Here is a 15,801-nt window from a genome sequence, read left to right as displayed (position 1 = left end):
ATTGCCGCGCCGGCATTTTTTGTCCGTTTTACCACCCTAAAACCGCCCCATTCTTTTTTTCGCACCTATATACAATAGAAAAAGGTTTAAAAAGAGGATTGGATCGAGTTTAGGAGGATAATTAAATAATAAAGTGACACGCCCGACCGCTTGACTACGGTCGAAAAGGTGTATTACAAAGCAGATTCTTTTGTTTTTAGACTATCTCTTCAATCACCACATACGTTGGCAAGTCTCTGAAAATGATGACTGATATTTTACCGAACAGTAAAAGTCTATTACACGCTGATCCTCATTTAGCCTTGATCAAAGAAATGGAGATGGCTGTTCTCTTCCCCAAAAAGGATTTGATATCTTCTTCTTACAACATTTTACAAAATTTCGCCAGAACTGAACTCAAAGATATTGTAAACACAATGTTGGCCAAGTTACCAAAGCTTTGGAGTAAGGTAAGACTCAATTTGAATCATTTTGTTTTGAGTTGAGTATCTAAAAGAAAACTGCACCCCTTCCAAAGTTTAGATACAAAAAATGGTCTACTGAAACTTGCTTGGATACTCATCTAGGGCCCGAAAATTGCCAGTTACGGATTTACGCCGTGCCTATGCTGTTTTAATCTCTAACAGACACCTGGTTGCATTCTGCTTAATACCCTATTTTTGGGGAGTGGTCAGAGCACCAGCGCCTGGCGTTCCCGGTTCCAATATCTGCTCCTTTCTATGTTATAGTTTACTTGGTTTAATATAAAATATCGACTTTTTCTATCTGTTCCTTCACGTTCGACAGTCCCTTAAAAATAAGAGCTTAGTTATTTTGCTGTCAGATTAACGTTCTTTCACGCCTTAATTTTCAGGACTTTGTATCAGAGCGTATTCGGAAAACGGGTGGGGTCAACGCCTTCAATATGTGGCTGTTAGATGAAGCTGATCAAATCTGTTGTTTGCATTACGTTATTCGCTCATCTCTTGAAGTAAGTGAATCTGTTTTGTTCAAAAAGTTCTACCCTGAAGTTAGGTATTAGGGCTACCTGTCATTCGTTACACTGTGAAACAACAGGTGAATTGTTTCGAACTGCCAACTCACCCAGCATCAAAAGTGGCAGTTTTCCAGAGCTCTCAAATAGTTATTTTGACAGGGACTTTATAGATTTTCTATTTGTACCAAAAATGAAGCTTCTAACAAGTATCCTCCTTGAAAAATTGTCCCAAAAACTTTTTTTTCTTGAAAATTTGCCGTAATTTTACTGCAAACTTACATCTACTGACTCGCATTGATTTATCAGCCGGTATTCAATGGTATATGAAATGCTAGAATAAAAACATTTGTTGAAAGAAATTGACAAGAAAACCAAGACTTATTGCACACTGCGAAAAGACTTATATAGTTCTGGTCAGACAATCGTATAATTTTATACCGCATTATTATTTCATAGGAGATAGATGCATTTATGAACCAGACTCGCTCCAAGACCTCTTGCAGTGTTACTCAACAAAGGATTGCGGTTGCTTGTGATTTGTACAGAGGTCAAATTCCGCAGTTATGGTATCAAAACGCTGGACCATGTGCACCTCCAAGAGACTGGAATCTACTTAATTGGATTTATGATTTCCAGAATCGTTGTTCGCACATTGAGAAAATTCTAGTGCTGGTGAGTAAAACCTCTTTCCCGTTCTTCCCGTTCTTTATATGGAAAGAATTGAAATGATTGAAACTTGGCTTAAAGCGGACAGTTGTAGAGTGGGAAAGCTGTCCAGTGTCGTAAATGGCTGTTGTTTGAAAATTTATCTTAAATAAAGAAAATACCACGTTACTACGGAATAAATAACAAGCAATCTCTGATAATATTCCAACTTTTACTTCAAATGTATGGAATGATTGACCGAATTCGGTCTTTCACAGAAAAACTTCTTCTGCTGTAAAATGAACTCACAAATTTTTCAACTTTGACTTTTCGTTCCATTACAGGGTAAAGAAAAGATGCCAGGTTATTGGTTAGGAGCATTTTACAATCCTTCACGTCTCATTTCTGTCATCATGCAGGTAAACTGTTAAAATATCTTATACGTTTTAAGTGTAACGTATATAAAGCCACCAAAAACTCTTAGTTACGGGTTTATCGCCTCTCTCCCTCGACACACTTTTGAATATCACGTCTATTTGATAATGCCATTGACCCGTAAAATCTAGGACTGTAAAAAAGCATCAATATACCATCGTCCTCAGTCACTTTGGATCTAGACAAATGTAAAACTAACTGTCCCCTCCGGAGAAGGCTTTCTAGAATGGTTTTTATACGAAAGCACCTAAAATAGCCCGGGCGTTTGTCCAGTCTGAAATTAGTACCTGATACCCGGTCTTTTTCTTGGTGCTTCCGTATGAAACATTACGTCATAAATATCATGAATTGATTACGTATTCCTTTATTTTACAGGAGAGTGTTCAAATACACGGTACACGAATGTCACGTGGTGAAAAACTTGTCTTGCGCACTGAACTCACCAGCCGCGATAAGGAACATGTGAGTTCTCTTGCTTTTTTTTGCAGTTGGATTTCAAATTTATTTTTTTGCTGTTCGTTAAGTATTACTTTTTCACAGCCTTTAAAACACCCTAATCTCGATGCCTCACACAGGTTATTTTCAACAACTTAAGTAAAATACACTCATTCTCAAATACAGTGGAACCTCTAATTAGCGGACACCATCGGGGAAAGGGGTTAGTGTCCGCTAATTAGAAGTGTCCGCCTTTTAGAAACTTTTGATCTCGGAGCTCCAATTTTGAAATTAGGCCATCCCAGGGTGTCGAAAATACAAAATTGGGGTCTAAAGTACTTATCTGCAGACACTAGGCCATAGAAGAACTGGAATCAGAGCTCGAGTTAGTGACTGGCAAGAGGTTAAATCGAGGTGGTGGGTGCGGACTTGAAGTACCAGTGATTTATGATTTCTTTGGCCCACCTAATTCGTTGAATGGGTTAAGGGAAAACTGGAAATTTGTAGAAATAATTTGAATAATAAGACTAACAAGTGCTTGAAATAAAAATATCTAAAATTTTCTTTTCGATTTTGGACGTCTGTGACCCGTTTGATATGATGTCCGCTAATTGGAGAGCTAAAATAGGGGTTTTGGCCATTTCGTGCGATAAAATTTGTCCGCTAATCAGAGGGTCCGCTAATTGAGTGTCCGCCTTTTAGAAACTTTTTTATGAGGATTTGACTAGGAAACAGCCGGGGAAAATGAAATTGTCCGCTAATCAGAGGTGTCCGCCTTTTAGACTGTCCGTTAATTAGAGGTTTTACTGTACTAATACTCGATGGTTTGGACAGTCATCTCACTTCTTAAAAGGACCGTATCCAGTAAGATCCTTGTCTCTAGTAAGGAAATAAAACTGATACTTTATTGTCTTCCATGATGAAAAAATTAAAAACTAATTCGATACGCCTTGACTCCTGGATATAGAAAATTGGAATATTATCAGTATTTATTTGAAAACCTCCACCATTTTTGGTAGCTTTATCCTTAAATTTATTCTTGTTACGCTTGTATAATTGACTTCGGAATCCTCATCGAAATAATGAATTATGCAGGTAAAATATAAAGGATATTATTTTTCTACCCTAGCTTCGAGATCCACCACCAGATGGTATTTTCATTTACGGAATTTCACTTTGGGGAACAATGTGGGAAAAAGCAACGAATGAACTCGCTGATTACCCACCCAGAGTTGAAAATTGTCAACTTCCTGTCCTACATTTGCAACTGGTCCCTAAATCCTCGCACAACGCAGCATCATTTTCGTGTCCATGTTACATGACATGTTCAAACAAGTCACGTGTTGTGTTTAGCCTGGACGTTGACCAAAAAGATGTCAACCCGTCTAGATGGGCTCTACGTGGAGTCTCGTGTACATTAAGACCATTTTAAATTTTTTTAATGCGTTACAGTATAATGTTTTCAAAAAAGAAGTTTGAGATAATATTTCTGCAAGAAAGAAGTGTTTGTTGGTTTGTCGTAAGATATTTAATTTTTGATTTTTCTTTACAAGATTAATTTTTATAAATTAGCGCTAAGAGAAAGGAAAAAGCCTGGCTTTCTCAAACAATTTTTAGCATTTATCTGGACCTGGCAAAATACTTAGTTCTTACAATGAATAGTTTGGTATGGGATAATTTTATAATATTAAATTTCTTCCCTGTATATTTTTGAAGTGTTTGTATTGTATAAAGTTAAAAGTGTTATTTTAAGAAATATTTTTCTAATAGAGTGTTTGAAAAAAGATTTATATTTTTTAGTATTTTTCGAATTTTGTTTTTCGAAGTTGTATAAAAGATATTTTTAACCAAAAGTTTGTCATAATATATTTTCCATTGATGAAATTATGTTTCATTACGTATATCAATTTCTCTACTTTCTCCAAGCTGCTTTTTAGTGTGCACATTCATTTAGCATCAAGCCCGACGGGCTAGAGAGAAATCTCCAACCTTGTAGACGCATTTGAAATGAAAATATATTTGAAAATTTAATGGGTATTCCAAAAAAGAATTCACATTATGACGAAAATTTGAATTTTGAGCACAGTTTTTTTATCGTTTTCCAAATTTTTCATTCGTCCACGTTTAATCCATTAGGTGAAGCTGAATGAATATGAGATCCCCCGATTTATTTGGCACTTTTAGGGTATACACACACTTTTGAAATCAAAAAAAAATTACGGAGTGATGGCGTTTTTAATTGGTTTTAGAGTCCCATTAAGTTGACTGAAATGTTATAATGTGATATTTTCAATTCTTTCACACCAAATCAAATTATATTGTTGTTTATAAATTGACATTCAAAAATAAATCATTTTAAATATATAATTTACATATTTCTTTAAGGGAAAAGCTTTCCACCATTTCGCGGAATTAAATCCGCAAAAAAAATCCAAAAAGCACATTCCCGAGAATTTAATCAATACTTAAAGTCTGCTTGTTCTAAAGTCTGTCCAGATGTAATTGGCAGTGGAAACAAGAATGCCTGTAACCTTTTATAGTCAAATATAACTAGCAAGTAGCTGTCGCTATGAATGCCCCGCTGATAGCAGATATTAGCCCAGAGGAACTTAGCCATGAAGAGAGCAAGGGAATCATAATCAGACTATAAATTGGTGAAATGAGTCTTCATAGAAAGTGCTCAATGTTACTAGAGCTGTTTAAAGTTAAGAAACACGAGCCGATGCGGTTAAAATTTCCTCAATAAGATCCATACATAACGATAGTGTTAATCCAAAAAAAAAACATGTTAAATCTACACTTTTTGATGCAAAGTGACCTGAATTAAAACCATTACTGTACAGGTTTCGCAACATGTTAGGACCTAGAATGATATCAAAGTTGATTTTCTTCAATCACCAGATAAAAATCTTTTGAAAACCCAAACATAAGAATGTGTACTGTGAAACTGAAAGTGCTTCCCTCCCATAAAGAATACATAATGCAGATTAAAGGTGAATTCCAAAATGAAATTGAATACAATTTCATTCATTTGATTTGAAATTTAAAAAGTAAGTAACTTTGGACTGGTGGCATACTGTTGATATAATCTATTTGTATCAAAGGTTACTGAAAATTATCTGAAAAACTTTAACAATGTTTATACGTGTTTCTGCAAAAAGTTTTCAGTTAGCTTGAATAAAATTTCTTTATGGTTACTAAAGATATAAATTTGATAGTTGCTCTCAAAATTGGCAGTTGAATCAGATAATTTTAATAAAGGTATTAATTTTAAGGGATTAAATTTGCCGGATTTCACAGCCTTTGTTCTTATTTACAAAAGACCATAAAATAAAATCCTAAGAAAATCTGAAAAGGGGCCTTCAGCAAAAATTGGTCACCATGAAAATATTAAAACATCATCTACCGTAGAACGGGGTGAATCGGATACCCGGGGTGAATCGGATAATTTGTTTAATCGCCTCTCATACTTCACTGACGATGTCTTTTTCCATTCTGTTTTCAGATCCCGTTCACTGATCGATCAAGCTATCGGAAAAATATGGCTTCGAAGATTTGGAACATGTTCTTCGGAAATTGAAGAAGAAAACCTTCTGATTTTAGGACCCTTTTTTGAAATGCCGAATAAGAAATAATGAAGCGACCATGATTGGAGATTCCTTTGGCATTGTGTTCTACGAAAGCCAGTTGTACACAATCTTTGGTTCACTAAACGAAAAACAATGTCTATTCTTCGTATTTTCATTCTAAAGTTAGGGCGGAAAATTGTTCGCGTTAAAACGCGAATCGCCCATTTGCGCCCCAAGTTGAAGGCGTTGTTAAGTGATACGGAACCGAGAAATGGAAAGGAGTTAATTATCGAATAATTAAAAAATATCAAATGCCGTCATCATGTCATTTTTAATTACTACTGCCACACTATCCCAAGAGGCTTGTTAGTGTGCAGAGTAGCTAGGAATAAATGTTCAAATGTTAATAGTCACTCATTGTCCATTGTTGTTCATGTGAATACAATGTCTTTGTATATTATTTTCCAGAAGAAGATAGTGGGAAGGGTAAGGCTACAAACACTTTACAACAGGATAAGAACGTTTGTTAAAGAAATGGACGCCTCGATCTCTCGTCCTTCCTAGGAAATGTCCTTGACGAAAGGGATTATTTCTAAAGGCTTGATAATGAGACATGGTACAGTATGAAGCAAGACATAATTTCCCGTTCGTTCATATGCTGTTCATTCTCTCGGAGGTCTCGCATCTCTGACTTAAATCATCTCTGACTCTGAGACAGGGGTGCAAATATATTATATAATTATAAAGTATTTTCTTTCGCTAAGAAAAGAATAAAAAGTACATATTTTCCAAATAAGAGCTTAAAAAGTTTGCTGCCAACTACGAGTATACTGTGCATCTGAGCATTGAATACCATATAGAATTAATACTGTCTCCTGTCTTTGTGTTCATGGCGATTCCACGCTGGTTCTGAATTCTTTAAGTGCCACCGTAATACCCCTGTCGCAGTAACTCAGTGAAATTTTGAAATCGACCATCGGAGAAGTTATGAAACAAGTAAAACGTCACACACACCGGGTCTGTATTTGTAATCTCTTAATTCTCGCTGGAGTACGGTAAAATTCACTTTTAAGCATTATTCCTAGAATTCATTAATAATTTTTTTTCAATTTTGACCGAGTTGACCTTGTTGCCGTAGAGGTGTCAAAATACCGACAGTTCTCCAAGGGCCATAACCTTTGATACAAATACTTTTGCTTGCTTCGTTTTTGTATTTTTGGAATCTTCCTTAAATTCTGTGTCGATCGGTATGCAATCTGTACGCATTTAAAGCAGAACCAAGGCCACCGGAGCCTCCGAAAGTCAAACTTTCGATGAAATTCAATGAAGTCAAATTCTGAAAATGGCTTGACAGTGAACGTGTTAGAGTTAGGTCATTCTTTGTAATTTTTTCACCGGTTTCCATCGAGACGGGATATGTGACCGGGTCACTGATACAGGGGTGTATCATACGTTTTCTGTTATCATTTTGTCGACAAATCTTAGAGTTAACCAGAGTGTTATTGATAATCTTCTCCCTCTCTCAAGTATCTAAGATTGTTCAGTACCACCTGAAATAACGGAAAAACAAAAATATACTCTTTTTATCGGCTCAGCTATATCACGCCCAGTATCGCTGCGAAACTGGAAAAAGTTAGCTTTTCATGGGGCATTAGTAGAAGTCCAGTGGATACTTGAGACAGGGGTATTCTATGGACGCCAAACGTCAAAACAACGTTCTTTTATAACGTCCGTAAAACAACGGGATATGTATTCGGGCGTATTTTCTATTAATAGGCACTTCAGTCACGTGACTAAAAGTTGTCGCGAAAATTTAGCGGGGAATCGTTTCTTTATAAAGACGGGGTTTTGGATTTTTCAAAAAATAGTATACATTCTTCTATCAAAATATGGCAGGGGTTTTTACCAGCCTTTCATAAAACAAATGATTGTGTGTAAAGCTCAGATGACTGCCTGAGTTTCTCTCGTGTGTGCTGAAATTATTATTTTCCCCAGTAAAATTCTACAGAGCTTTGAAAATCTTTTTTAATCATAACTTTTTGTAAACTCAATTTTTAAATATAGCACACCTTAAGTATTATAAAGAAAAAACTTAACTTTCCAAAAACTATAAACACTTTATATCCAGTGTATTAGAGACCATGCCAAAATTCAATATTGTGATTTTCAAATTTCCAACATGACCCCCGTCCCAAAATCACTTTCGATTTTGCACGGGTTTTTTGAGATTCCGGATCAAGAAAGGAGAAGAAGAGGGGTGGAGAAAGAAGCTGAAAAACATGGAAATATCTATGCCTATTTTGAAATGAGTAGAAGAGAAGCAGGTAAGCATAAATTTCTCTCTGATTTCATGTATATTGTCTAGATAATAATGATCAAAACTTGGAAAAGCTTGCACTTTTATTTGTGGCCCATATATTTAGCCTTGTCTTGATGTCTGATGCTAAAGAATTTAAACTAGATATGTTAAAATATCCCTGTCCTGTCGCCTGTGTACCTTTTTGTATGTTCCCCATGTAACTTTTGTATATATGCTCCCTGTGTACCTTTTTGTACATTCCTGTGTACCTTTTGTATGCCCTTGATAGGTCCTTTTTGTGTGTTCCCGGTGCCTTTTTGTACACTCCCCATGTACCTTATTGTACGTTCCCGTGTACCTTATTGTATGTTCCCTGTGTACCTCATTGCAATTTCCCGTGTACCTTATTGTACGTTCCTCGTGTACCTTATTGTACGTTCCCCGTGTACCTTATTGCAATTTCCCCGTGTACCTTATTGTACGTACACGTACCTCGTGTACCTTATTGCAATTTCCCTGTGTATATACCTTATGTATGCTCCCGTGTACCTTATTGTATGCTCCCGTGTACCTTATTGTATGCTCCCGTGTACCTTATTGTATGTTCCCGTGTACCTTTTTGTACGTTCCCCGTGTACCTTATTGTACGTTCCCCGTGTACCTTATTGTACGTTCCCCGTGTACCTTATTGCAATTTCCCTGTGTACCTTATTGCAATTTCCCTGTGTACCTTATTGCAATTTCCCCATGTACCTTATTGTACGTTCCCCGTGTACCTTATTGTACGTTCCACGTGTACCTTATTGTACGTTCCACGTGTACCTTATTGTACGCTCCCCGTGTACCTTATGTACGTTCCCTGTGTACCTTATTGCAAGTTCCCCGTGTACCTTATTGTGGGATTTTCTGGAGTTTTTATAAGATACTTCACTAATTGGATCATTAAAAGTAAAAGAGATGACACGTTCTTTAGAAAAAGTAACAAAATTGTTTTACTACAGGTTAACGACCAACCAAATCAAATTGGGGCTTGTAATAACTCCAGCTTGTCCGCTTATTGTACGTTCCCCGTGTACCTTATTGTACGTTCTCCGTGTACCTTTGTACGTTCCCCATGGTCCTTCTTGTAGGCTCTCGTGACTCTTTTTGTATTTTTTGTACTCTCCTGTAAACTTCTTCAATGGTTCAGTATATATGCATGGAAAACATAGCCCTAACCATCAAGCAGAGTCTCACACCTTGGAGTCTTTTTTTCTCAGGAGATTTTAGCGAATGACCACACATTTGGCATTGATTCCTTTAAAAGAGATTATTTCCCATTATGAAATTTTGATTTTTTTTCCTTTCACATTCAGGTGCCAGGATTACAAATTCAACAAAGTTGGACAACCTCTAAAGCTGACAATACAACGTAACTTGCTGACAATGATGTAATGATAATGTTGCACAATGAAAATAATGAAAATACAAACAAACAAACACAAACATTCTTGCAATAATTGGACCAAGGAACTCTAGTGTTCCAAGGTGTGATTTAATATCAATGATACAAATGTCATGGAGTTTCGTTTATGAAGACACAAATTTCACAAAAAAGATTGCTGGAAAGTGTTGTAAATATTTAGGAATAACTAAATGTGACAATTTCGAGGTTGACAATTTGGTATATTATCATGAATACTAAAGTAACATGTTATGCACTGGAAATCCAAATCTGTAAAGGATGAGACCCATTTAAGTAACTTTTTATTTGTGAATGGTATATTGTATGGTGGTATAAAATATTGATGACAAGGAAATTTTTCATATGAAACTAAGGTGTACAGCATTGCGATATCTCCCAAATTCATTGCCATATTTCAATGGGTCCCTTAGTAGACAATCTCGAGATATTTTAGCACTGTCTTACTCAAATGAGTCTTAGAATGATATCAACTTGTAAATCTAAGATTTTATTTCCTTAATATGAAGCTAAAAACCAATATTTTGTTAAAATACAATTATTTTTGTGTTAAAATGATTATCATTTGCATGCAATTTCTTAACAAGCTTTTATCATCTGTGAACATGTCTAATAAATTGTTATTCATTACAAGAATAAAATTGACTGTGTCATTTTCAGTAAAATATTGTGTTTCATTTGGTTTTTTAGATTTTTTTTGAAGACCCTTTATTTGATGAGAATTGCAAAAAAACATTCTTTATGATAGTTTTCAACATTTTCTTCAACTCCATCTTTTTTATTTTAGTGCGTTTTTCTGATATCATCCAATTTTAAATTTTAAATTTCTGTTGTCTGGGACGAATTCAGACAATAAAATTTGGCACATGGAAAGATATAGTATACTGTATCTTTCAGTAAATTTTGAATTCAATTTTTTCGCTTACCTCAGTAAAAATAAGCAAAAATCTAATTTTTTGCAAAAATCTAAAATCTTCAATATCTGTTGATTGGAACCACTTCGAGAATAAAATTTGCCACACTGGAAGATATCCATGTACCAAAAATTTAAAAATCAGAATTTTGAATATTTTTCACTGACGTCAGCAGGAATAAGCAAAAATCGAATTTTTGCAATAAAATGCTGACATCATCAATTTTTTCAAAAATTTTTTTTTCAAACTCTTGTTCACCACGATACCTTTCAGTGTGCAAAATTTTAGCTTTGCAATCAAAATATTTCAAGAGTTATTGCAAAAAAACGGATTAATGACGTCAGCTGCCATTTATGACGTCATCGAATCTAAAATCTTCAATACTTGTTGACTGAAACCACTTTAGGCAATGAAATTTGCCACACTGAAAGATATTCAGGTACAGAAACTTTACAAATCAAAAATTTCGATTTTTTCTGCTGACGTCAGCAGGAATAAGCAAAAATCGAATTTTTGCAATAAAATGCTGACGTCATCAATTTTTTCAAAAATTTTTTTTTCGAAATCTAGTTTACCACAATACCTTTCAGTGTGCAAAATTTTAGCTTTGAAATCAAAGTGTATCAAGAGTTATTACAAAAAAACGGTTTTATGACGTCATCAGATGGCCTAAAATTGAAATTTCTTAATTTTTAAGCCAAAATTTTGAAAATTTGTAAATTTTTTTATTCAGCATCACGAGACATCATTTTTAGCACCAAAATAAATCAAAATGGACATTCAATATCGAAATCCTGAATTTTAATTGCGATTTTTGTTACTTTTTACCCCCGGATTTTTTCGTTTTCACGTTACCTCCCTGTATAAAAGTGGTATTAATTCTGTGAAAAAGTGAAGTTTCAACAAAAAAAATTTTTCAACCTGTAGCATGACGATCAAAGATCAACTGAAAGAAAAAAATCGAAAAGGTGTTCACCTGAACATGGGTTATAGACAAAACTTGCTCAAAATTAAGTTTTTTTGACTTAAAAAATGCCTGTTTTTTGCCCACTTTTTGGAAGGCTCCTTGCAGTAAAAATCCGCTAATTTTTGCTCCAATTAGCTTCACAAAAAATCCAATAACTTTTTTTCTATAAATGTTACAGAGGTCAGTGACCCCTCGTTGAAACGAGAAAAGATAGAGCTTTCCAATGAACCAAGTTTGACAGGGGTAGTTAAAAGTTCGAAAATCGGCCTAAAGTGCCTACGTATTAACCTAACCTAGCCTGTGAATATGAAACAGAGGTGTGGGTATGCTAGACTCTTCTGGGATTAAAAGAAATACGCACCTGCTGGGTATGATATATTTCTGCTTTTAAATTCAATGCTATTTATCGTAACCGCGGAATATAACGACAATATAACTAACGACCATGTGTTTGTTGACTCTATCGGTCGATGCTTCGATGAAAATTTGATATTTTCGTAAGTTTTCCAGTTTCTCTAATGCTCTTCTTTTTTTAATCATTTATTTACTTCTCCCTTTTCATTTTCTCTGAAACGAAACGTAAGCGTTAGATAAAAAACAAACTTGGATTTAGCTAATGTAGTCAGACCTTTCAGAGACGTTTCATTTTCTTACATTGCACTTTCTATCGTGCATTCAACCAACACTTTTCATAGCGCACACTAATCAAAATTTTATTATCAATGATACTAAACGTACTACCCAAATATATATCCCTTAGGTATTACATTTTTATGACGCTCCATCTAATGAATAATTACTTTGTGAGAATTGCATGAATTCAAATTATAACTTCGGCAAAACGTAATTTTTGAAATATGGTATTGCTCCACCACAAAATATAGAGAGTGTTTGTTTATGTTCCGAATGGCGCCCCGTCAAATTCTATCCACTTCACCCCGAAACGAGTGACTCGATTTTCTTGTATTCGATTGAAGATTGTTCCTCGTAGAAGAAACTTTTGAAAGTGAAATTTTCTAAACTCGCGAATTAGACCCCACTCGTCAAGTTCTGCGGTATAATTAGGTGGTAGGTCTCGTCGGGAAGAGGCAATTTGCCCAAAACCTTCCAAATTTATCCGATTCACCCCGTCCTACGGTAATCCGCCACTGTACACAATTTTTTTCTACCGCTGTAATCCACTTCCACTTCCCTGGCAAGCAAGAAAGCGGAGATTCTTCAACGAAATGACTGTTATTTCAGACACCGTGTCCCGTTGTAACCACCGTCAACATGGTTAAAAACTTTTCACTTCACAGGTGGGTACAACATTGTGTTTGTATTTTATTGGACGTCTGGTTCTAAAAAGTCAACAAGCAACATGCTGAATGGACCTACCTGATGATGAAACTTAGATAGCAATAAGGAGAAAACCAATCATTAAGAAAATATAGCGCTTAGCGAAAATGCATTAAATGTCATCATTGATTGTTGATGGGGGGGGAGGGGTTTAGGGAAAAAAGAAATAGAAAGTTCCGGTTGCAGAATTGCAAAAGTTTTATTGACAATTGAATCATGCTTGATGGTGGCATTGTTATCAATAATTTTTTTAAGTGAAAAACAAAGAAATGTATGGAAAAAGCCCAATTCAAATCTGCGAAAACGGCGATTTCCGGCATATTTCCGGCATTTTCGGCCGGAAAAATCTTTTTCTCAAAAATCGGACTCGGCAATGATTTGGGCATTGTTAATACGCATCTTTGAGCAAAAAAAACAGAAAAAACTAATGACAAAAAAATCTCGAGAAAAATGTCAAAAAACCTGTTTTTCCGGCATATTTCCGGCATTTTCGGCCGGAAAATTTTTTTTTCCAAAATCGGGCTCCGTCACATTTTAGGTAGTATCATTTTGCATCAGTGTGTAAAATTTCATAAAAAAATATAAAGTACAGCTCGAGAAAATCAAGAAATCCGTTTTTCCGGCGAAAAATGGGCTGCACCGGCGATTTTTAGAAAGTTCCGGCTTCAAAACTCAGTTCTATTGACGATTGAACCATGCTTAATGGTGGGCATTGCTATTAATAATGTTTTTGTGTGAAAAGACAACGAAATATAAGGAAAAAGTCCGATGAAAATCTGCAAAAATGGCGATTTCCGGCATATTTCCGGCATTTTCGACCGGAAAAAATTTTTTCTCAAAAATCGGACTCGGCCAAGTTTTGGGCATTGCTAATACGCATCTTTGTGCAAAAAATCAGAAAAAACTAATGATGAAATCTCGAGAAAATGCCAAAAAACCGGTTTTTCCGGCATATTTCCGGCATTTTCGGCCGGAAATAATTTTTTTTCGAAAATCGGGCTCCGTCACATTTTGGGCATTACCATTTTGCATCATTGTGCCAAAAATCAAAAAAAACTAATGAGCCAATCCTGAGAAAAGCTGGTAACAGACGGACGAACGAACAGACGAACGAACGAACGGACGGACATCGGTTAATTTAAAGGACCTCTACCCCACCGGGGTAGGTCCAAAAAGTTTGTTCAGTTTTGATTTGAGCAAAGTACGCTCCTACGTTTAACATCAACACGGTACAGTGTGCAGTGGTGGTAATAGTAGAGAGAGTGTTAGAGTCTGTTCATAATATGTGACAAAACAATTCAAATTGAAATTACTCCAATAGCATGTGTAATAATAAGCTTTTCTTAGAAGCTTGAAATGTTTTGTCCCAGTCTGGAATTCAGGTAACTAGGGCTGAAAATCTTCGGCGTACATACACATCGAAGTACCGTTCTGGCACAGTGGCATAAACATCATTTTCAAAGTTTGCTAAAACTTCAATATTGGCGTAAAAAATTATTCACAAAATAGCATCAAATACTCCATAATCCATCGTTTTTTCGGCTTTTGTTCCGCTTCTGTTTACATTTTTCTGCTCGCTGCTCCCCATGCTCAACCATTATTTTGCTGTAACACTGTGCTTCAAATGTCCACGAGAATTAATCAGTTCATGTTAGTCATAGTATATTCTCATTAGCATGTCTCACTCACTAAACCTTCTGTAAGAAACTCAATGTTGGTACCAGTTTTTGGCACGTTTTGGCGCAAGGATTACTCTTTGAAAAATTACTTTCGGCGCATGCAATATCCATATAGGGTACTGGGTTCAGTAGGGTTTCGGTAGAGCAGCGTATAAAACTGTCCAGACACTGTCAGACTGTGTGTGTAAAACACACTGTCATTGTACATTGAAGATGTCATCCATTTCTGACAATCGTATAAGGTTTGATATTAACCAAGCAAAAATCTTGTGAGCTGTTTGTTGTTTGTGAAACCTTTAAAGCTGTGTAGACTGGCAGTGCAAACGGGACTTTCGATTTCTCGCTTTCACAAATGCTCTGTGTAAAATGCACGAAAGTTAAAAAAATATCACGAAAAAAATCTGAAGAAACAACATGAATATTTTTCTGGCGAGCAAGTCCGCTACGTGAAGCAACAAAAGCCCCTGCGGGGCAATTATGGAATTTTTTTTTGCTTGTTTTAGAGAATCAAAAGCGCTATATTTGAATGTATTTTTGATTGAAAAATTCGCGATTTTTAGCGGTTAAATTTGCGATTGCAAAAATTGAGCTTTTTTTCTACTTATGCTATAACGTTCATTTTTACACCATCATTTTTTGGTAGTTCAACCTTAGGTTAAGAAGTTTGTTAAATTTCAAGGCAAACAGAAAATATGGGACCCGAAATACCCCTTAATAGCACTTTTCTGTGAAATATCAAATCTCCAACTTATTACTTAAAATTACTGAAATTCTCCGTAAAAATAAGGAACTCCAGGCTCAGAGCAAAGTTAAGGTTCCTTATAAAAAAAAAAACGTGTAGCTCTATTTTCCAATAAAATAGTAACAAAGGCGTAAAAAAAATAATTTACTTAAAATATCACAATAACAAATGAACGTGTATCGATAATCACTTCGAATAACTGAAGGACATTTGAATTAAATCGTGGATACAAAAAAACCTACTTTAACTTCGAAAATGTAAATAAAATATGATGATATAAAAAATAAATTAGAAATAATCGAAAAATAGGATAAATGACAAATTTCCTCAACCGCCCTCG

The 15,801-nt window shown here is 35.4% G+C and overlaps 2 protein-coding genes across 2 annotated transcripts in view; one reads left to right on the top strand and one right to left on the bottom strand.

The window, feature by feature from the left end:
- The window catches only part of LOC136802270 (dynein axonemal heavy chain 8-like), a 30,738-nt gene extending 26,815 nt beyond the window's left edge, over nt 1–3,923 (top strand). The window contains exons 28-33 of the mRNA XM_067058983.1: nt 201–449; nt 854–970; nt 1,433–1,648; nt 1,966–2,040; nt 2,432–2,518; nt 3,621–3,923. Of these exons, the coding sequence (XP_066915084.1) occupies nt 201–449; nt 854–970; nt 1,433–1,648; nt 1,966–2,040; nt 2,432–2,518; nt 3,621–3,923 (1,047 nt within the window). The remainder of the gene's footprint in view (nt 1–200; nt 450–853; nt 971–1,432; nt 1,649–1,965; nt 2,041–2,431; nt 2,519–3,620) is intronic.
- The window catches only part of LOC136802338 (DNA mismatch repair protein Msh3-like), a 214,101-nt gene that overhangs the window by 143,834 nt on the left and 54,466 nt on the right, over nt 1–15,801 (bottom strand). The window lies entirely within an intron of this gene.

This window comes from Clytia hemisphaerica, unplaced genomic scaffold, assembly GCF_902728285.1.
Source record: "Clytia hemisphaerica strain Z4C2 unplaced genomic scaffold, Clytia hemisphaerica genome assembly, whole genome shotgun sequence".
In the NCBI taxonomy this organism is placed as follows: Eukaryota; Metazoa; Cnidaria; class Hydrozoa; order Leptothecata; family Clytiidae; genus Clytia; species Clytia hemisphaerica.
Note: the sequence above shows the minus strand (reverse complement) of the source record. Positions and strands in the feature narration are given on the sequence as shown.